This window comes from Aotus nancymaae, unplaced genomic scaffold, assembly GCF_030222135.1.
Source record: "Aotus nancymaae isolate 86718 unplaced genomic scaffold, 86718_ANA_hifiasm-v0.15.2.pri h1tg000029l, whole genome shotgun sequence".
In the NCBI taxonomy this organism is placed as follows: Eukaryota; Metazoa; Chordata; class Mammalia; order Primates; family Aotidae; genus Aotus; species Aotus nancymaae.
Genome location: NW_026988442.1, coordinates 25,438,454 through 25,459,984, shown reverse-complemented (window position 1 = coordinate 25,459,984; position 21,531 = coordinate 25,438,454). Strand labels below are relative to the sequence as shown.

The window sequence follows — 21,531 nt, the reverse complement described above, 5'->3', positions numbered from 1 at the left end:
TTTTACAGGCTTCACGGTCAACAGTTACATTCTGGGAAATTTTTGACGTTGAATGAATATTCCAAGAATAAATAAATAACTCAAGAAGAACTTGTGACTATATCTCCCGAAGCTTTTTGCCGCTTGTCAGTGAAACTAATAGAGTACAGAGCCTATTTAAATGTAAATTTAAATACAACATTTTCTCCACCTTTCTGCTCTCTTTGTTCCTTGCGATCTGGAGGTTACAGGACCATATGTATATTCTCCAATACACGCGTGTATAGGGAATTGGGGTTTTTGTTTTCAGTTTTAGGCAAGACTAAATCAAGGCATTTGGGGATTTGAATGTTCTATTCCCACAGTTAGGGAAGAGGGAATGTGCTCTGAAAACAGAAGGAAAGTACTCCGGGGCGGGGACTGGAGGAACACCTTGGGGCCCATTCTCAGCCTAGGACGCTGTTGCTAGGCAACCTCTTGCATTCTCAGCCGCCGCCCGGGAGCCACTTCCCGGCCCTCATTGCCAAGGAGATCAACGCCCCAACTCAGCCCTGCCGTAAACCCGCGCGCTCTTGCGACAGTGCCGCGCCTGCCGCTGCGTGCGCGCCCTCTGCCCCCATCTCCACTCTCCGCCCGGCCGCCATTGCCTCGTGCCCGCGCCGGTCGGTTGGTGGCGCCTTTGTCCTACGGCGGGCAGGTGGGCTGACGGGGAGGCGGCAGCGGCGGGCCTGAGGCGAAGAAGCGGCCGGGAGCCCGCCGCGCTGGTAGCGGTGAGTGCCGGGAAGCGGTGGTCGTCAGCCGAGGCGTGGGGCTGACGGGCAGGCGGTTGTTTGGGGGGGTGCCCCGGCCGGACGGGGAGGCTGAGGCGGGAAGGCCCACTCAGCGCGCGGCCACGGCCTCAGCTCCTCTCCGGGTGCGCGCGGGGCTGCGCATGCCCGGTGCGGGGCGCGGCCGCCTCCGGTTCCCGTCAGGCCCGGTTCCCGTCAGGCCCAGGCCCGGCCAGCGAGGGCGGCCTGTGGTCCTCTGTGGTGGTCGCAAATGGGCGGCGTCGCACGGCAGCTGCCTGTCTGAGCACGAACGGTCACTAGGAGTCCTCGAGCCTTGTCTGTCTGGTTGAGCCGCACACCCCACACCCCCTTGTCGAATCGGGGGAGTCGCTTGCCGGCGGGTCCTCAACGAGTCAGTGGCGCAGTCGGGATTCGAACCTGGGTGAAGGCGGCCCGTGGCACCGGGCGTTCTCCGGGCGTGCAGCGCCGAGCGGTGTACGGAGCGCTGTCCCCCGCCACCACCTCGCGGCCCCTGACCACATCTTCGGGGTGTCTCCTTGTCGTGTGACACCCCACGCGTTTTATAGGCGCGGACCCCGGCCCAGAGAACGGGGAGAGGAACTGTGCCTGGGGTTACCACGTAGCTCAGCGCCAGCGTCCGATCGGGCCGGCTTTCCAGGCTCCCTGCGTTGCCCACATTTCAGCCTCGCGTTGCACCTTTATGTCCGTGGACCATCTGTACTGCTACTTACCAAATGTTACTTTTTTTTTTTTTTAATTTAAACTGACTCTTTTTTCTCCTTAAATATATTTAAGGCGGCAACTTAATCACAAACCGGGTACTGGAAAGCCAGTTATTTTTTTAATGCTTATAAAAAAATAAATATTTGTCTGTTAAAATAAACGGTGTGTCCTTGTTCCTCCTGAAATTACTCTGCGTCCCACACTTTGGGAAACGCTGCTCTAGGAGTATGGGATTAATTATGGTCCTTCTGGCTTGCACCCTGTTTCCCTGAGGCATAACAGATTCTATGAAATGCCCTAGGATCTTAGGGGATAATGACATAACAACTTTCTTGTTGTAAACTCTTGTCATTGCTGACTTAAAAGTGTTAGTCCCAGGGAACTGCAAGGACTATCCACTCAAGTGCACCGGGTGTGCCTCCGTTGTGATGTTGTAACCCCCTGATGGCTCATAAAAAGATGTTTCTACAAATGCTGGGGAAGCTTTTGTGAGTTTTGACAACTCTTAATTTAATGTTTTCTCTATGAGTCAGTCTGAGTGTGAAAACTAACTTTGTGTCGACTTTTTGGAGCCAGTAAAGCCCCTGCTTTGCATTGTGGATATTAGAAATCACTTGGCTGTTTGTTAACATCCATTTCTTCCTTTATTCTGATTTCTTTGCTTTTCCTTTAGCTCATCTGTCGCTCTTCAAATGGCCTTTGAAACCTCTGACACTTCTCTTAACCTAAAACTTAGAATCAGTGATTTTCCTTGTAGAATATACTAGAGAATCCATGTTGCAAGGCTCATTGGAAGGTGTTTTTCTAGATTCTGTATGCTCAATGTTGAATGCCTGTGAACACCGCACGTTTAAAGGAGGCATTGACAGATTAACTTATTTGTAAGTTAATAGTGTGTTCATAAGATCGGTTTATGTGAATAAGAGCAGATTTAATTTAATTCATTGAAAGGAAAGTCAGATAAGTCAGTTCAGGCTTATTCAAGTTTTATTCCCCTCCCCTCAAAGGCTGCAGAAAAAAATCCCCCTGTTAAAAACATATTTGTTTGGGGTTACCTTGGTATGATCACGATGTAGAATTTACGTAAGGCTAAGGTCATTTTCTTCATGTTTCTGAGAATTTAATTTAACCGTGGCGTCCGTTTCAGAACTTCAGCAAATGGAACCTCATCTACCAGTGCTTGAAAGCTAAGAAGAAACAACCTTTTTTTTTTTTTTTTTTTTTTTTTTTTTTTTAAAGACAGAGTTTCGGAGTTTCGCTCTTGTCGCCCAGGCTGGCGAGCAATGGCGCGATCTCGGTTCACCGCAACCTCTGCCTCCCGGGTTCATTCGATTCTCCTGCCTCAGCCTCCCGAGTAGCTGGGATCACAGGCATGCACCACGATGCCCAGCTAATTTTGTATTTTTAGTAGAGAGTTGGGGGAGGGGTTCCCCATATTAGTCAGGCTGGTCTCTAACTCCCGACCTCAGGTGGTCCGCCTGCTTCCGCCTCCCGAAGCGCTGGGATTACAGGTGGAACCACCACCCCTGGCCACAATAAACAACTTTTGGAAAGATTCTTTAGAAGTCTGATGAGAAAATATTTAATGGTTTGAAACTTCATTTTAAATAATCATTGCAAGCAGTCCATGTTTATGACCTGCAGATGGCAGTGCCTTTGTGTAATGTTTTACTACTACGAGAATTAATGAAATTTAGTTGTGCTTTTAAGAATGGAAAATCTTCACAGGAAATATATTAAACTTTTTATTCCCTTCAGTTTACATTGTTCCCTTGTTTTTGACTACCCACATGAAGAATGAAACTTCTATTCCTAAAGTCACTGTTACTCTTAGTAATGGTAAATACAAACTCATTTCTCCTGCCAGTCATCTTAAGAGACTGACAAACTAGTGTGATCTTTTTTACATATAGGGAAATAATGACTCAAAGAGGTTAGATTTCTTACCCCATCACATAATTAGTAGACATATTCAAGCTATCATTGGAGATAATTGGATTTCAGGGTCAAGCAAAATTGGGAAATGTTGAGGTATAGTCCATGGTAACTTCTTCTCTTGGACATTGGCATTGCACATGTTTAGCACATAAATGCCTCGGAGAAGTTTTGAAGGTATTTATATGCACAAGGGCTTTTAAAGCTCAACATCAGCTTTTTTGTTGTTGTTGTGCCAAAATAGTTGTCCTGTGAATAGCATATATATTTTTCTAGGCCATTCTGCCTAAGCAGAGTTAAACTGTCAAGGAGTTAAAAGAGCAATGACTAACAGAATTGTCCTCTTTGTACTTTATTAATGAGAATAATTAATGAAAGGATCGGGGTAGGTCCACTGTCTCAAGCAGCAGCACATTAGAGAAATACGAAGTATATTGACAGGACAGCTAAATATATAATACCAGCATGTGTGCTGCCTTTTTTTTGGAAATGGAGTCTTGCTCTGTCACCTAGGCTGGAGTGCAGTGGCTCACGATCTTAGCTCACTGCAACCTCCACCTCCCGGGTTCAAGCAATTCTCCTGCCTCAGTCTCCCAAGTAGCTGGGATGACAGGCACCCACCATCACACCCGGCTAATTTTTGTATTTTTAGTAGAGATGGGGTTTCACCATGTTGACCAGGCTGGTCTCTAACTCCTGACCTCAGGTGATCCGCCCACCTCGGCCTCTCAAAAGTGCTGGGATTACAGGCGTGAGCTACCACCCTGGCCCTTCACTGCCTTTTAAGAAACTGCTTTTTAAATGGTGGTTTTGTTACTACCAGATGTGAATATTTGTAGGGATGATCATCTTCATTCTTTATCCTTCACTTAAGAGATAATAGGTCAACTGGACCAATTTTACATTAAGGAAATAATCCACCTCATAAGAATCAGAACTTTTCCAGATAGCCTGTGTAAAGACCATACAACTTTAGGCAAGAATCAGGGCAGCTTTAGTTGCCTTTAAAAAAAGAGCGTCTTGTGTTATACCTTTAGTTCTATAAAGTGTCTTAAGGCCGAGTATGTGGCTCATACTATAACCCCAACATTTGGGGAGGCTGAAGTGGGAAGATCTCTTTTGATAGAAGTTTGAGACCAACCTGTGTGCGACATAGTGAGACCCTGTCTCTACAAAAAAAAAAAAAAAAAAAAAAATAGCCAGGTGTGGTGGTGCATGAACCTGTAGTCCTAGCTACTTTTGGGAGCTCTTTATTGAAAATAAAATCATGGCTTTTTCCATTTTTTTTCTCCAGTATCAAACCAATGGTCTTTGAGGAAGGTTACTATAATGGGCAATATTTTGAATGTCTTACATTTAGATACTCCCTCACCTCATTTTGGGATATACATAAAGTTTCATTAATTTGGCTTCATTGAGACCCTGTGGTAGTTCAGTTTATAGCCCCCTAATAGACCTTCTTGCTTCCAGCTTCCTTTTCCATAGCAAAATGTTTTGCAGTCTGGATCTAGTCTAACTCTGGCTTCATGTCTTTCCTCTCTTTTCTTCCTCGTATCCCCACATTCCCAACACTAAACTTCCTGTAGTTTTTCTAATTTGATATGTCCTTCACACCATTCCTTTACCTTCGTATGTGCTGCTGGGATGACTTTTCTCTTTCTGGTAAACTCCCACTCATTCCCCAGGACCCAGTTTAAATGTTATTTTTAAGCCTTCCCTGCCTACTCCCCCTTCCATTCACCCCCACCCGCTTCATACACACGTTCTTCCCAGTCTCCTCTCTGCTTTGCTCCTCCTGTCTGCCACACACATACACAAAATTAGGACTCCATTATCTCTGCCATAATCCCACTTTAGATTATATTGTAATTATCTGTGTACTTGTGCCTCTCCTTTATTAAATAGTGAACTCCAGTCCAGGCATGGTGGCACACCTATAATCCCAACACTTTGGGAGGCTGATGTGGGAGGATCACTTGAGCCCAGGAGTTTAAGACCAGCCTGGGCACATAGGGAGACTTATCTCTTAAAAAAAAAAAAAAAAAAAAAAATTAGCTGGATATGGTGGTACATGCCTGTTGTCCCAGCTACTCAGAAAGCTAAGGCAGGAAGATCACTTGAGTTTAGGAGTTTGAGACTGCAGTGAGCTATAATCAAGCCACTGCACTCCAGCCTGGACAGCAGAGCTGAGAGCCAGTCTTTTTAGAAAATGAACTTTGTTAAGGCAAGGACTTTAGCCTTGTCATTTCCACATGTATAAGGCCTGGGACATGTGTGAAACATAGTGGGCATTTGACATTATGAATCAGTGCATCAGTCAATGTATTAATTATAAGCTGTCTTTTTCAGATTCATTACTTGTTCTCTACTTGTACAGTTTAGTTGAAAAATTGCCAGTTTTAAATAAATCTGTATTTTAAAATTTTTGCAGCTCAGACTCTTTTTTTAGTAGTTTAGATTAGCTCAACCTTTGCAAATCCAAAATAGTTTTTTCTCAGCTGATTTTTCTCCTTGAGTCAACATAGCTAACACAGGCAGAATATCCGTTTTGTCAGAAAGGAAATACAGATTCAGAGAAATCAAGTGACTTGAGTACATTTCCCAAAGTAGGACCACAGCTCAGATTTGCTATCCCCAGCCAAGTGCTCATTTCTTAAAAGAATAAGAAGGGTAGGAAATTAAATGTTGATACTTTTTGTCTGAAGAATCATAGTGAATGTCAGTAGCAAACCCCAGAAACATGGTGGTTTGGGGTAATAGAAGCTGAAGTGGTCATTGAATAAGTAGGTCCTACCCTATTGGGCATCTCTGGGGCATTTAAGCAATGGAGTGTCTAGCATAGACTGGACCTTTTCCAGGTTCCGTCAGTGTTGTGATCAGGGAGTCCTAGCAAGAATATTCTAAATGGAAAGCGTATCTTTCCACTCCCTGTTGGAGGCAGCATAGCATAATGTTTAAGTACTTTGGTATGAGAAAGACCTGGGTCTGAGTCTCAGCTCTGCCTCCTGATGATTGTGTGGCCTGTCACTTAATTTCTCTAAACTTCCAATTTTCTCATTTGTAAAGTAGAAATTGTAGTACTTAACTGCAAGAGTTGTAAAAGGATTGAATGAAATATTGCACATAATATTCTTAGTACACAGACTCAGGGACAAAGTAAGCGTTCTGTAAGTATAAACTATTATTTCCCTATTTCTGTTCCCAGGAACAATATTCTAATACAGTTAAAGATGTAATAATTATTTTAATTAGAGAATAAAGGAGATAATCAAATGTGAGGGAAATTATAGTATTCAAAGTGAGCTTAAAGGGTTGATTTAGAAAGAGCAAGCATCGCATTCTCTTATCCCTGACTTGTTACAATATAACTCATTACAGTATCCCTGATGTTGCAATATATTATCAAAGTTGTTTTCATAGATATAATTTAGTGAGAAATCCTGTCATTTCCCCTCCCAGTTTGGGAGATTTAATGTGTGATATTCGCTGTCTTGTCAGTATGGTTTTCCAAGTGGCATTATCTTTATCAGCATGTAATTCCACTTTAGTAATTCCTGATTGCTAGTTGGTTTTCAACTAAGCCTTTTAGGGAGTTTTATGTTATTTGTAGTCAGTTATTAAAACAGTATAGGCTTCAGGGTTCTTTCAACAGCTAGTGGTGGTGCTGTCACTAAGCATTGTGGTTCATGTGGCTGTCAAAAGACAAAATTACAACACACTTAGTTTAAAGATCTTAATTGGCTTTTATTTGCAACTCTAGAATTGGGCAACACCTCATTCTATAAAATAGAACAAGTGTTCCGATGAGATGAGCAGAGGAGTTTGGCTTTATAAACAGAAAAGGGGGTTAAGGAAAGCAGAGACAAGGAACAAAAAGTAGATTGGTCATTTCAAAGTTACTTTCTTGTGAAGGATAAAGCAGTGCAGACTTCCTTATCCTGCTGACTGAAACTGGCCTGTTTGTGGACTTGGCCATTCTTTATCTCCAGATTTTGCAGAACGTCAGATAAAGAGCTTTGTCTTGGCTTGGTAGTGTGGAACTTCATCATGAGTTTGGTTTGGCCTGTTGGGCCTAGTTCAGGAGTTCAGTCCAAAGAGGGCCTCCTGTAAATTTTGTTTAACACTGCTCCTGTTATTCCTAGTCCTCATTGTTTTCTGTGGCTGTAGCTTGTGAACTATAAAACTTGGTTTTAAGGTGAAAAGAGTTGTTTTATGATGGTACAATTAAAAAATAGGTAGAACAAAGTAGTTCTTGGTACTATGAATGAAAGAAACATGCATTTTTGTTTATAGCATTATCCAGGGACCATGGTGTGAGCCCTGTCTGGCATATGAGTCTAAAATAAAATTGTAGATTAGATATTGTGTACTTGTTTCGGAGTTCTTCACCCCATTCTTTTGTAGTTTATAATGGTTCTGCCATTTGCAGCATGTTTTCTAGATTATTTTCCAGTTTTTTCCCTTGTATGTAAAGCTCTTTTTCTTGTCTAAAAATTCTTAACTGAGAAGTGCTTTTAACTGTTTTCAGACCACCACTTGGAAACTAAATATTCAGGCCGAGATTAAGCACTTCATGGTGATTATGATGATTTTGAATGGCATTCACATTGCTAATATAATTAACAAAGTATGGAAGTACCACCCAAACTGAAGTGGGGAAGACACTGAAAGAGGACTTTTAGTCTAAAGGGCAGTTGGCCAGACTAAGTATAGCAGAAGGGGAAAGAAGTACCATTTCTTCCCTTTTCTATGCAGAGGAGACATTATATCTCTCCTTGGAAAGAGATTCCCAAGTTGCCACTGCCCTCTTGTTGATTCATTTCTCCAATCATAGTTCCCCATCTAATGTCAGAAAGATCTCCAAATTGTCTTTCTACCTTTTTTCCCTTCTTTATAGTAACACCATTTCTATTTCCTTGGTGTTGATTATATCTCTCTGTAAGGATTTAGGAGAAAATAATCTGATTAATTAATACAAAATAAGACTATAGATTAGATTAGATATTGTGTCTTTCCTTGGGAATTCTTCACTGAATTCTTTTGTGGTTTAAAACGGTTCTGCCCATTTCCTACATGTTCTCTGAATTATTTTCTGGTATCTTCCTTTTATATAAAGCGCTGAGTTGGTGCTTTAGCAGTCCCAGTATTTGCATTTTCAAAGAAAAACTTGTTCAAATAAATCCCCTGCCTCCAATTGACAACTTTTCAAATTCTGTGACAAAAAATTAGGATGAGGCAAGCTTTTCTTGACTCCTTAAATCTTCATTCTACCTGATAGCTCCCTGAAGTTATTTATTCTTCTGTATTTCTGAACTCATGGATTTTTTGACAGTAATGTTGGTGGTTGTGTTTTTACAACTCTCACTGAAAACTCCCCAGCCCTACCCTAATCTGAGCAATTCTATTAGATAGAAAAAAAAATTCCAGGTCTCATTTTCTCCATACATCAGCCAAGATGAAAGTTTAAGGAACTCTTAAATAGCGATGAATAAATAACATTTGAGATACCACACTGAAAATTTACTAACCCCTAAAGTAAGACATTGAACTGAGAATTCTTGTTTTTGCAGAAGAAACATCACACGCCATCCAAATATAAATGCTTTGGACTGCCCAATGAAAACAGATACTAGGAGGCAAATTACAATCAGAATGGTTTAAAGATAGAATCTTGAATGTTCTTTAACTTTTCAAGTAACTACAAAAAGATTTCACCAGCTTCAAAGTAAAATATTTATGTCCTTCATTCTAAACTAGAACAGGTTTTGTCCCAAAGATAAAGTATACATGACCATGTGATTTCCCCAGTCCCGTAGGGGAAACTCACAAAACTGGCTGTAATTACACAATGTAATATTCTTTTTCATAAGTAGACAGCAAATTATTGATAATAGAAACTTGCCAATTAAAGTAATACTGTATGTGTTGTACTCTCACCTGAATGTTTGCCGGGTCTAGTCAAGTGCTTAGATATGAGTTTTCTTTATCCACAAGGCCATTTAATAATACATGAACTCCTGCTGAAGTTATTATATATATTTTTTAATCTTAATACACACCCAGTGTATTCCAGAGACACCTTGAAAACTACTTAAATACTAAAAGATTTTATATTTCTCTCTGAATCATAGCCAACCTATAATTAGAAAGTGGTACAAAGTAAGTTAACAGATTCAGTAAGTCCTAAACCTGAACTAGTATTTTTCACAATTATGTATAATAGAACTAGGTATTTCCTATAAGGCCTGTCATTATGTAATTTGTAATTTAGACCATTATCAACTTTAAGAGTTGTAAATTGTGACTGTACTGCGTGCTAGTACATGCAAAAGCTATGGTCAGATATTACTGACCAAGTCTTATATAGAAAATATTTTCAGGTTTTTTTAAAATAGAAGGATTATATCTTGTATCTGCTTAATTGAAAAGCTAAGAAGCAATGTAAGGTATGCTTCACTATTTACCTTTATCTTCAGTTTTGTCAGAAGCCATTCTAGACAAAATAGAGACTTCTGATTTAAAATGGAATTAAAGACTACCCTCATTTGAACAGGAACTCAAAAGTTAGCAACATAGCAGCATAAAATCTGTACCAGACCTCTAAGTTTCTTTTACTGCTGTGGTCTTTCATGTGATAGTAATCTGGTTGGGATTTTTAAAATACGTAATTATTATTTTAAAGCACTCGAATTATGTGAGTACTGCATAATATTTGATGTCATTAGATACACTATTGATTGCTTAATATGGAAAATGGGGAATAAACTGTACTGTAGCAAAGCAGTTTTATTTCTTCATCTGAAGTATGAAATTTGTAATGTATTATTTAGCTTTAAGTCACATGAATATTGTTAGGTATTATTTTGGGGCGTAGATTTCTTAATACGTGGTGTTTTTATTCACTTCCATTTTTGTAAAGCAGGTATGTTTTGTTTTTAGCAAAGCAGGCTTTAACTATACACATTTGCTTTTCTTTAAGCTTGTGTGATTCCACTTTTCTCCCATATCTAGTTGTATATGCCAGCCTTCTCTCATGAAAACAACTTATGAGAAGTGTTTTATTACCTAACTCTGCTATACCAAATGCCAATCCTTATTCTTGGTTATCTGTCTGTGAAGGTTGTAGATGTTAACAGGTCGTCTTATTTGTTTATTAAAAAAAAATAATTTTCTGCATGTTATTCTGGAAGATTCTATCCAACAGAAATCAACACAAGACACACTTAACAGGAGACCCTACTTCATGGGATATTGGAAGTTTTAGGACAATAGAATCCAGCTATTGCTTCTTAGTAACATAAAATACAATTATTTGCCTTTGCTCTTTTGTTTTTAAACTCTCCTTACCTTCCCCCTACTTTCTTCCTCACAAAAAGAATCTTACAGCTGCTTTCCAAGAGTTTAGAAAACAACCTCCCCCCACTCCCCTTGGAGGGACTATCTCAGGTCTAGGGATTGGCAGGGTGTTCAAACATTGACATAAGTAGTTTAACACAGATTACGTGTTAACTAGAAAACTAAGGAACATTTCTTACCAAGCCATGACAATGTACTGCCTTAACTCAATAATAAAAATTGCCCGAGTGACAGTGTGTCTCTGCTGAATGGCTTTTCTTACACCATCTGGTTGTCATTGTAGTTTTTTGTTGTTGTTGCTTTCATTTGAAATATGCTGATGATCTTGTTTTTATTCCGTAGCATTGAACAGATGGGTTGATTATTCTTTTCAGATATTAATAAGGCAGCGGAAAGAAGAAATATGAATACGGCTCCATCAAGACCCAGCCCCACACGAAGGTAAAGTACCCTGAAGCCGTGAGTTACCTTGGGAGAGTTGGGCTCTGGGGAGTTAAGCCCAGCTTCGTACACCAAAGGTCTTTTCTTCCCCCCAACAAGTGAAACGCTCAAGCAAACAATAAGAACATGAACCTTGTGTGAAGGGCCTTGCTGCTTTTTTTAAACATACATCAGGAGATACAGAGGAAGCTTTGTGTTTTCGGTGGCAAATCCAGCAAGTTCAGCTTGCAACATGAGTTGCAGGCAATTGGAAGAGGATAAACCTCTGTCTGTCCCCAGCTCACGTGTCAATGGGAGCCTCCAGAGCAGAAGGAGTGCCCCAGAGTCGTTGGTGTATGCCCTGCTGCACTGCAGTGGGCAGCAGAGATTCGACTCTTCATTCCAAATGGCTGCCGGTCCAGATGTTAACCCAGGTTTACGGAAAGTGCTGCTTGAGAGATTGCTGCTGTGCCTGTGCTGCAGATCCCCGGTTTGCTCACATACTTGGGTTACCTGTTTGAGGGGAAATAAAAAGGGCAAAACACTCCACCTCTCGAAAGTCTCCCTTTTTCTTAACTTTCACGGAAATCAAGGGTGTTTTCCCAATATATTCTTCCTTCCAGTGTATACAAAAGAGATAATCCTGGTGTGTTCCCTCAAGATACACATTAAATTTGTCCCTTCTTCAAAGAAGAGCTTTATTAGTGTTACCATTTACACCAGAAATAAGGATATTGTATTCAAATGTTCTATCCCCGTAACAGCACACAAGTGGATACAGTTTTGTGTAGAGGGCAGAGAGATATGATATATTTCATACAAATGATATATTTCATATCTAGTATCTCTTCAAAGCCCAAGTGGATTAATGGATTTTGCCTTGCCTCTAAGTAAAAAAGCCAGTTTTCCCCAGAAGCATACCTAAACTACATACCACAGTGACTGCATTTCCTACAGTGAACTGGACAGTACTGCATATAGTGAATCCTTGTCTGTACTGGTAGCTCCACTTGGGAACCCAATTAACTGAGCATTACGCATAACATAGAGCTGTCCTGCTTTTGGACAAAAACACCTGTATTTTGTTACCGACTTATAGGAAAGAATGGCCACTATATGTTTCTTGTATGTACTCCTACATGGATGTGAAGTTGTAGCTACGGTGAATAGATTATGCATGCCCACTCTGCAGAGTTTAAGCAGACCTTAAGGGCAAAGTAATGCTGCTGATTTCATTCATTTGGATTCTTTGTCCACTCTGCCTGTGCAGCAGAGTTGAATCCAATACCATAGCTACAGCTGTACCACAGCTGTCATGTGTGGATTCCCTGGCCATTGGTTGGTTTCACTGCAGAAGTGGGCATGTAAATAGGTATTCTGTCTGTTCTCTCTAAGGATGCCTGCAGCTTGCAGATAAATTCTCTATTGATTGATTTGTGTTTATGTGTGAGTATCCTGAAGAACATAAACAAATTCTGCACAACTTCAGCAGTTCCATATAATGTCTGCTTTCATTAGCCTTCATCTAACTGTGCCACAGATCTTGGGCGGTCGTATCAGTATGGCTCCTTATTGCCCTAGTACAGAATGGAATATAAGTGAATAAGAGTTGCATCTAACGGTCAGAAATACAGGGTTCCCATTGGAAGCTTTAGTCGCCAGGTGGGTTGAAAGGGAGATATGGTGTGTATCTAGTTTCCAAAGAGCGCTAATGTGTATTTCCTGGTGACTTACCAGGAGTGTGGAATTTGTAACTATAAAAGTCTCAGACCCCACTAGTAAAATCCTCCCCCTCTCTTGTCTCCATGATACATGGTGATCTTTGGTGATCTCTGGGTAATGTCTGTCTGTTTCCACAGGCAAAAAAATAAAAATAAACAAGCCACATTGCAGAATAGAGAGTAGATCCTGTTTCTGTTATGGATTGAGAAGGGTATTTTATATCATCCTGTTAATTATATTTAACCAAATGCTTTTAACATTTCCAGTTGATTGTGGATATTCAACAAACGTAGCAGTGTTGGAGAATGACCAACATCCGTGGTTGGAACCCAGTAATAGCCATTGCCAGAGCATTAAATATAAAATACTAATTTCACCCCAATCTAGAAATAGTTTTATGCTTTTGTTTTCTGTTTTTAATAATAGTCCCCACACAAACAAACATACAGACAGCATTGGAGAGGGCCTTATAAAATGAGCAGCTTCTAGCCAGGTGTGGCTCACACCTGTGATCCCAACACTTTGGGAGGCTGAGGTGGGCAGATCACTTGAGCTCAGGAGTTCGAGACCAGCCTGGGCCAAATGGTGAAACCCCATCTCTGCAAAAAATAGCCAGGTGTGGTGGCTCTTGCCTGTAGTCCCAGCTACTGGGGAGGCTGAAGCGGGAGAATCACTTGAGTGCAGGAGGTTGAGGCTGCAGTGAACTGTGATCACACCACTGCACTTCAGCCTGGGCAGCAGAGTGAAGATCCTGTCTAAAAAAATAACATGAGCTCCTTACCAAATATATAAATTTACAAATCACCTTTATATGCCTTTTAAAGTAGCACCTTCCTGAGAAATAAATTTTAAAATGAGGTCATTTGGTGGTGTGGATAGGGCAGTGACTTCCTGCTTTGTTTATAATCAACAGGAGGGACAGCTAGGCTAATTCAGATTCCATTAACAAATTCCATTCCGTCTTCCCTTTGGTGATAGGTCCCTAGCTGGGTTCCTCAGCATGTTATTTAACATGATGAAGTTCCATACAGTCATGTTTATTTGCTTCAGGGAAGAAGGATGGTCACAATTAGTAACTCCATCTAAAATCTGAGCTAAGAATCCTAGTTTTTTACCTTAAAAAAAGACAAATTTAACATTGTATTCAAAATCCCAGTTTTTTATCTTAAAAAAAGACATTTAATATTGTATTTTAAATAGAGCACTAACATTTTAATCATTGCTTTGATCATACTTTATCTCTTAAGATATACCAGTAGGGCAGATATAAATTGCAAAGAGTAGCCAAGACAGGCAAGTAATTAACCTGGAAGGGGCAAATCATTTAACTGAGGGTGAACACTGGGTACCTCCTTTGGATGCATGCTTCCAGTCAAAACCTTGAGATAACTCCAACTGTATCAGTATTTGACAACAAACTGCCTTCATTTGGCAGCCCTAATCATTTTGTGTTTGATGCAGCCATAGGGGATGCATCATTCACAGGGGAAAAAAACACTACCTATGGCAAATATTTCCTTAAGTTAGACCTCTACATTTTTAGCGCTTTCTGCATTTAATAAGAATATTGGTATAAGCACACTGGCAAGACCTTTATAACACCTTATTTTGCTGGACTTACCTAGGTATCTTTGGAAGTTTTCACAGGATTATCACCTCTTCAAATGTTTCAGTAAACCGCAGTTCTGCTGGCTTTGCTCTCTGTTCAGTAATGTGCCTCCCTAATGACTCCAGCTGTCAGTGTATAATTCTGACAATATTGGCACAGCCAAGCACAGAGCGCTGCATGAGGAATTTCTACTCTGGATCACATTTCAGCCTAAATTCTTATCATTTAACTCTTGATGGTCACTTCATTGGACTCCTGTGAGTACCTTGCGTAGTTACCATGCAAGTTGTCAAGCATCGATACTAAGCATTAGTCCTTCAAAAACAGGATCATGGTTCTGGTTGTACCTGAGATGTCTCAGTTACCATCTTCAGCTCAACACCTTGACAGTCCAGATCTTGTAGCATATCCTTATGCAGACGTGGCCTCTAGGTACTAGAAGTAAGACTGTATTTCTGAACGACTTAAAGAAGGACAAACAGAACTAACTTGTGTACATCCAAAGCTCTGCAGAGGATTTTCCCCATATATTTGTGAAAGATGTTAAACATGGTATCTCTGGTGAAAGTCATTGGGTATTGACTTATCAGAATTAAACCTGACTGTAGACAAGTTTCTTATATGACCTGAAATGCTTTCTGCTTATTCACAGGGCCTTAATTAAGCCTTTGATTACTGTTTGCTCCTTGGGTGTGAGACAGCCCTAGCTCTAGGTGGGCCACAGAAAAGATTCCAGGTTACGATTACCTCTGCACTGACACTTGAAGAAGTCATCAGTTCTCAGCAACTGCCACCTCTACCAACAAGAAAGTTCTGTGTGCTGAAGAAAGTCATCAGTGCTTGCTGAGGAAAAGCATGGGCATGTATAAAACGTGGGTCTGTGAGGTGTGATATCTCATTGCACCCCATATCCCACCTGCATCTAACAGCAATATTCTGCACAAGTCTGTTGTCGCCATTTCTAACAACAGCATGAAGCCCTCATGGTTGGGGATCAACATCACACAGCAGCCAGCCATTTAGATGATGATATTTGTGGACAGTATATCTGTGACAAGAAGTTTGAAGAGCTAATGAAGGATTTTTCAGGGTCAGGAAAAGGCTGGCTCTCCCAAGGAAGACATTCCAGTGAACAGAAAGGAAGAAAGGAAATGCTAACCTTTGCAGAAAAGAAAGAAAAAGACAGGGGTCTTCCTCCCTGAGCGTCTGTAGAACCAAAGCCAAAGAAAACCATCCTGGGTGTGAAGTTTCAGTCTCTGACCAAAGAGAGGCTCAAAATCCATCAGCGTTTTCCAAGACGATCATCTATCAGTTCTTACTCTGTAGGCTGTCAAACGCCTACTGCTCTGCACACCCCTTTAGCCCTCAGGAAGAGACGCATTCTACCAGAAGCACATCACTTGCCACCAGAGCCATTGTTTTCCCTTCACCCCTTTCGCCTTTAACTCTCAAATGTTTCCCAGAGATGTGACTATATTCCTCTCAAGGCAAAGAGTATTTGCCTTTTCTCCCCCTGCTGAATATATGAGGAATTTACAGCAGAATTTTAGTTGTGTTTGCCACCTGCCTTCAGTTTGTGGACTCCAGTGCTGAAATCTAACCACTGATCAATTTCTTTTTATCCTCCAGTGATGTAGTACCTGACGGTATGCTGCATTTGGTTCCTTTAGTAAAACACCTCTGGTGCTGTGAGATGATATTGTGAACCTTATTATGCTCTAGAAACCTGATTCTAACCCACTTACCATCTGAGGTCCAGCATCTCCCACAGGAGGCTTTGTCTTCTTGCACTTTGAATCCCGCACACTACTGCCCTTTTGTTAGCTGTGGTCTTGTTTTGAAAAACATGTTGGGGCCAGCAGCAGGAGCCCTTTTGTTCTGAGGAGTTCTTTGTTTGGGTCCTAAACCAACCCTAAAGGTTTTTTTTGTTTTGTTTTCATCTCCAGAAGAACAGCAGTCTACCATAGTGTTTATCTTTTGGAGAAAGGAAAAAGGCTTTGCCTTTCCTTTTGAGAAAATTATTATCCTCTCTGTTCCTACTTCCACCATGCCTTTGGTTCTTTTCCCTTTTGTGAGTATCACCTCTTCTACATTTTTACCCTGAAAGCACTTGAGAGAGAATTAGTAGTTTTGTTGCACATGGACTTCAGATTATTTGAGGGAAAGGGAGGGGCTTGCCTTCTCAGACTGGAAGATTGAACCCAGATTGTGCAAAACTAGGGTTTTAGTCAACTTGCAGGGATGGACTCTGACAGGTAAGTAAGGTTTTTCAATGGATTCAAAAGAATGAGGACCAAACATAGCACTTATAATACTCCTAAGGTGGTAAATAACATGCTATGACATGTTCTTATTTGTATCCAAACCCTCATTTCCACCAGCCCAAGGCTTTGTATGTGGTCTGTGGTCTGTCAGGATCATGATATTTCAGCCCTGATTGCCAAGAACACTTGAAATTGGATTCCACCTCTAATGACTACTTCTAACTGCTCCCCAAGGCAGGTTTATCTGCCGATCATTAATCCAAAAATACTTTGCAGTTGTCCTTTCTCTTTGGATCTTGAATGTTTGCCCACATTACACACTACATCAGATGTTGCATGTTAGGAGGATTATATGATATAATAAGGAAAGGTAAAGTAAGAGTCTTGGTTAGTCTTCACTTTATTCTAGTAAGAAAAATTATGCTTAGCTATCCTCGTTTAAATTCCCTGGTCTACGATATATTTGCTCCCACGAGTCAGGAATGCTGGTTAACCTTAAGATACATAACAAGTATTTTTCCTGGAAACAACAACAACAAAAAAAATTGGCATTTAAATTGTTTTTGCTGTGCCCATGTGGCTGAAGTGAGGTTTTCCACAAGCTGATGACATGATGAATACCTAATATGTGTAACTATGGTAGATGACAAAAGTATAAACAGAACATGTTGCCTGCTCTTGAGAGGCTTGCAGTTTAACAGAATAATTCAATTCATTAAATATTTACTGAACTCATATGCTGTATCCTAGAGCTACGAAGCCTTCAAGAGAACTTATTTGGTAGGAAAGCCATGTAAAAATAATTACAGAACAGTATGGTAAGTGCAGTTATAGAGGTTTGTACTGGAGCAAGATTCATTCAACATATGTATAGAGCATCTGTCATATAACAGACATTGTTCCACATAGTGGGTTTGTAGTGCAGAATCAAAGTGAGATAGTTTTTGTCCTTGTGGCGCTTGTAGTCTAGTAGGGCAGACAGACATTAAATAAATATGTAATGTCAATTTGCGATAAATGACAAAAGTAAAAACAAAGTGCTATGAGGAAATTTTAGGGACAGAAGGTAAACATATTGAATCTAACAGAATCAGGGAGTAGGGGATATTTATATGTTGAGACCTGGAAAATGAGTATAGATCTCTTCCTGCTGTTTACATAAGGGGATTAGGAAAGACGTTGGCTAGGTATAGCTGAAAGGCCAGTGTGGCAAAGAGTGGTGAACTAGGGAGAGGTTGAGACAGGGTTGGAGAAGACAGGAGCCAAGATTATGCAGGACCTTCTGGTATTGGTAGAGGTTTTAGATTGAATTCTAAATACTTTGGGAGCCTGGCGCAGTGGCACACACCTGTAGTTCAGCTACTTGGGAGACTGAGGCAGTAGGATCACTTGAGCCCAAGAGTTCAATGCTGTAGTGTTCGTGATCCCACTTGTGAATAACCTCTGCACTCCAGCCTGGGCAACATAGTGAGACCTCACCCCTATAAAAATAAATAAATACATACTGTGGGAAACCAGTGGAGAGTTTTACATAAGTAAGAGACCACTGTAGAGTGATCTTTCAGGAGAAAGAAAAGAGGCAGAAACAGAGACGCGACTGCTTTAGAAGACTCTTGCTGTGGTTTAAGGGTGAAACGATTATGAGTTGGCCTTCAGTAGTACCAAAGAGGATAAAGGAAAGTGGGCAGACCTGAGAAAGAATGAAGAAAATTTGGAAATATGGTTGGGAGGATGAGGCTTTAAGAGAAAGATGACACCCAGTTTCCTGGCTTGTGCAACCGAGTAGGTAGATGTGCCATTTACAGAGATGGGAAGGTTGGGAGGGGGAGCATGTTTGTTGGGAAAGGGGAAGATCAAGAGTTCAGGGCAGGTTTTATGGAGAAGGTAATCCTTAAAGTGGGTCAGACATAAGACGTTGTTGTAAAAAGGTAAATGCCAGATCAAGATGCGTAATACAGATAGAAGGTGCCCTGAGCTAAGCAGAAGAGATCAGCAGTTAGGAAGGGTAGGGAAGGTTTCTTGGAAGACATGGGACATAAACTTGCCTGTGTAGATTGGATGGTACTTGGATTCGTGCAGGAAAAATATTCCAAGTATAGAAATCATATAAATAAAAATATCGAGATAGATTATGTCTTGTGAATTAATGCATAAGAATAAAGTAGACTTGAGAAGGTTGAATTAGAAATGAGAGGGAGAAATAGGAGTCAGATTTATTAGGCTTTCTAACATAGAAGTTGGCATTTTAGAATAGTTAATCTGGTATTTATGTGTTGAATTAATTGAAATCAAGTAGATTGATTTTTAATTTTGTGTTTTATGTGTTGGTGTCAGAATAGAAATAAGGACTTGGATTGGACTTACAAATCCAATGGGAATAGAAAAAAAATGAACAGGACACAAGTGACTTCATTGGGTTGGGGGAGGAAAAAGCATAGTTAATATTCAAGAACTTAAAACTTGATAACTGGGAAGATGATTTTGTCAGAAATAAAAAAGTGGGGAATGGGGCCGACAGAGGTTGGAATCAGAAGTTTTTATTAAATATGTTAAAGAGGAGTTTCCAGTGGAGTGAAATGTCTCATGAAGAACATTGAATCAGAGCAGACAAAGCATATCTGTGACTTCACTGTTCAGGTTTCCTTTTTTTAAAAACCATCTTGAGCAAAAAGAAATCAGGTTCTGCATAAACCCTCAGATTGAGAGATACCACTACTCAATACCTCTGACAAAACAGAGAAACTGATTGTTCTTGATCCTTTATTGTGTGTATCTTGTAGTACTTTTTTTCCCTTAATTTTATTATCCTGCCAACATAATGTTAAGTGAATTTTCCATACTTTAAAGATTATTCCTTTGATCACTTGTATGAGATTGTGCTATTTGTTCTTTTTTTCTTCATGAGTCTTGCCTCCTTGCTCTGTCCCTCCAACTTTCTATCCTTTGTAAAATCTCTTTCAAGCAAGTCTGGTGGAAAGACACTTTGACTTTGAAAGTCTGATGAATACTGTTATCCAGTCAAAAACTTTGGCTTTTGGTCGTGCATTCTTTTGATGTCCTGATCTTTTGAGATTATGAAACCTCTAGACTATTTGCTGACCAGATGGATGACTGTCCTTAAATGTTTAGTCATGTTCTGTTTGGCTGCCCTGTTTTAGAGGAAAATGCTTGGAGGGTGGGGACTTTCTCCTATAAAGAGCTGATGCGTTGGCTACTTTCAATTTCTTTGTCTTAGCATCTTCTTGCTACCTCCCACAGGGATCCTTATGGCTTTGGAGACAGTCGAGATTCAAGGCGTGATCGATCCCCAATTCGGGGAAGTCCAAGGAGAGAGCCCAGGGATGGCAGAAATGGCCGGGATGCCCGGGACAGCAGAGACATTCGAGACCCCCGAGACTTGCGGGACCACAGACATAGTAGAGACTTGCGGGATCACAGAGACAGCAGGAGTATGCGCGATGTTCGGGACATGAGGGATCTTAGAGATTTTCGTGATCTAAGAGACTCTAGGGATTTTCGAGATCAGCGAGACCCCATGTACGACAGATACAGAGACATGAGAGACTCCCGAGATCCTGTGTACAGGTACATATGTAGTTACTCTGCTTGTTTTTTTCTAAGTTCTTTTTATGTATGTTCTACTACACCAGTGGAAAGCTCTGTAAGAGCAGAAATTTTATCAGCCTTATATTTCTAGTGTCTGTCGAGTGGTAGACGTGCTGCTGCTCAATAAATTTAGCTGAATGCATGAATGATTTTAAAAATTTTTAACAGAAAATAACTAGTGTTGACAAGGTATGGAGAAATTGAAACCCTCAGAAATTGCAGGTAGGAATGCATATTGGTATAGCCACCATGGAAAACAGTTTGGGAGTTCCTTAAAAAGTTAAACATAGAATTAGCTATATGATCTATCAGTTCCATTCCTGAGTATACACTCAAAAGAATTGAAAAGAGGGACTCAAGATAGTTTTACATGAATATGCATAGCAGTACTATTCACAATAATCAAAAGGTAAAAACAATCCAGATGTCTATCGGCAGATTAATAGTTTTTTTTATTTTTTTGAGACAAGGTCTTACATGATTCCCAGTCTGGAGTGCAGTGGCATGATCACAGCTCACTGCAGCCTTTACCTCCCAGGCTTAAGTAATCCTCCCTCCTTAGTCTGCCAAGTAGCTGGAACTATAGGCATATGCCACCACACCTGGCTAATTTTTTTATATAGAGGTGGAGTCTCACTATGTTGCTCAGGCTGGTCTTGAACTCTTGAGCTAAGTGCAGAGACTACAGGTGTAAGCCACTGTACCTGATGTGGATTTTTTTTTTAAGTGGTATATTTATACAATGTTCTATCATTCAGCCATAAAAAGGAATAAAGTTCTGATCTATGTTACAGCATGAAGGACTTTGAAAACATTATGCTAAGTGAAATAAGCCAGGCACAAAAGACAAATATTGTATGAATTCACTTACACGAATTCATATTATATTGTATGATTTATATTGTATGATTTCACTTATATGAAATATCAAGAATAGGCAAATTTATAGAGACAGAAAGTAGATTAAAGATTACCAGTGGCTGGGAGAGGGGAGTTATTTGATGAATACAGAATTTCTGTTTGAAGTGAATTTTAGAAATAGTTAATGGTGATGGTTGCACAACATTGTGAATATAATGCCACTGAATTGTATACTTAAAAATTGTGAGGCCAGGCGCATTGGCTCATG

At 40.5% G+C, this 21,531-nt stretch overlaps 1 protein-coding gene across 5 annotated transcripts in view; it reads left to right on the top strand.

Annotated features, from left to right (window-relative positions):
* Positions 1-603: 603 nt before the first annotated feature.
* Positions 604-21,531, top strand: part of NCOA5 (nuclear receptor coactivator 5) — a 29,774-nt gene continuing 8,846 nt past the window's right edge. For 2 of the 5 annotated variants that reach the window (XM_012467336.2, XM_021669140.2), the window contains exons 1-3: positions 604-749; positions 11,156-11,222; positions 20,055-20,381. In XM_012467336.2, coding sequence (XP_012322759.1) covers positions 11,185-11,222; positions 20,055-20,381 — 365 coding nt within the window. In that variant the 5' untranslated portion in view covers positions 604-749; positions 11,156-11,184. The other 3 variants (XM_012467337.3, XM_021669141.2, XM_021669142.2) reach the window with 2 other exon arrangements.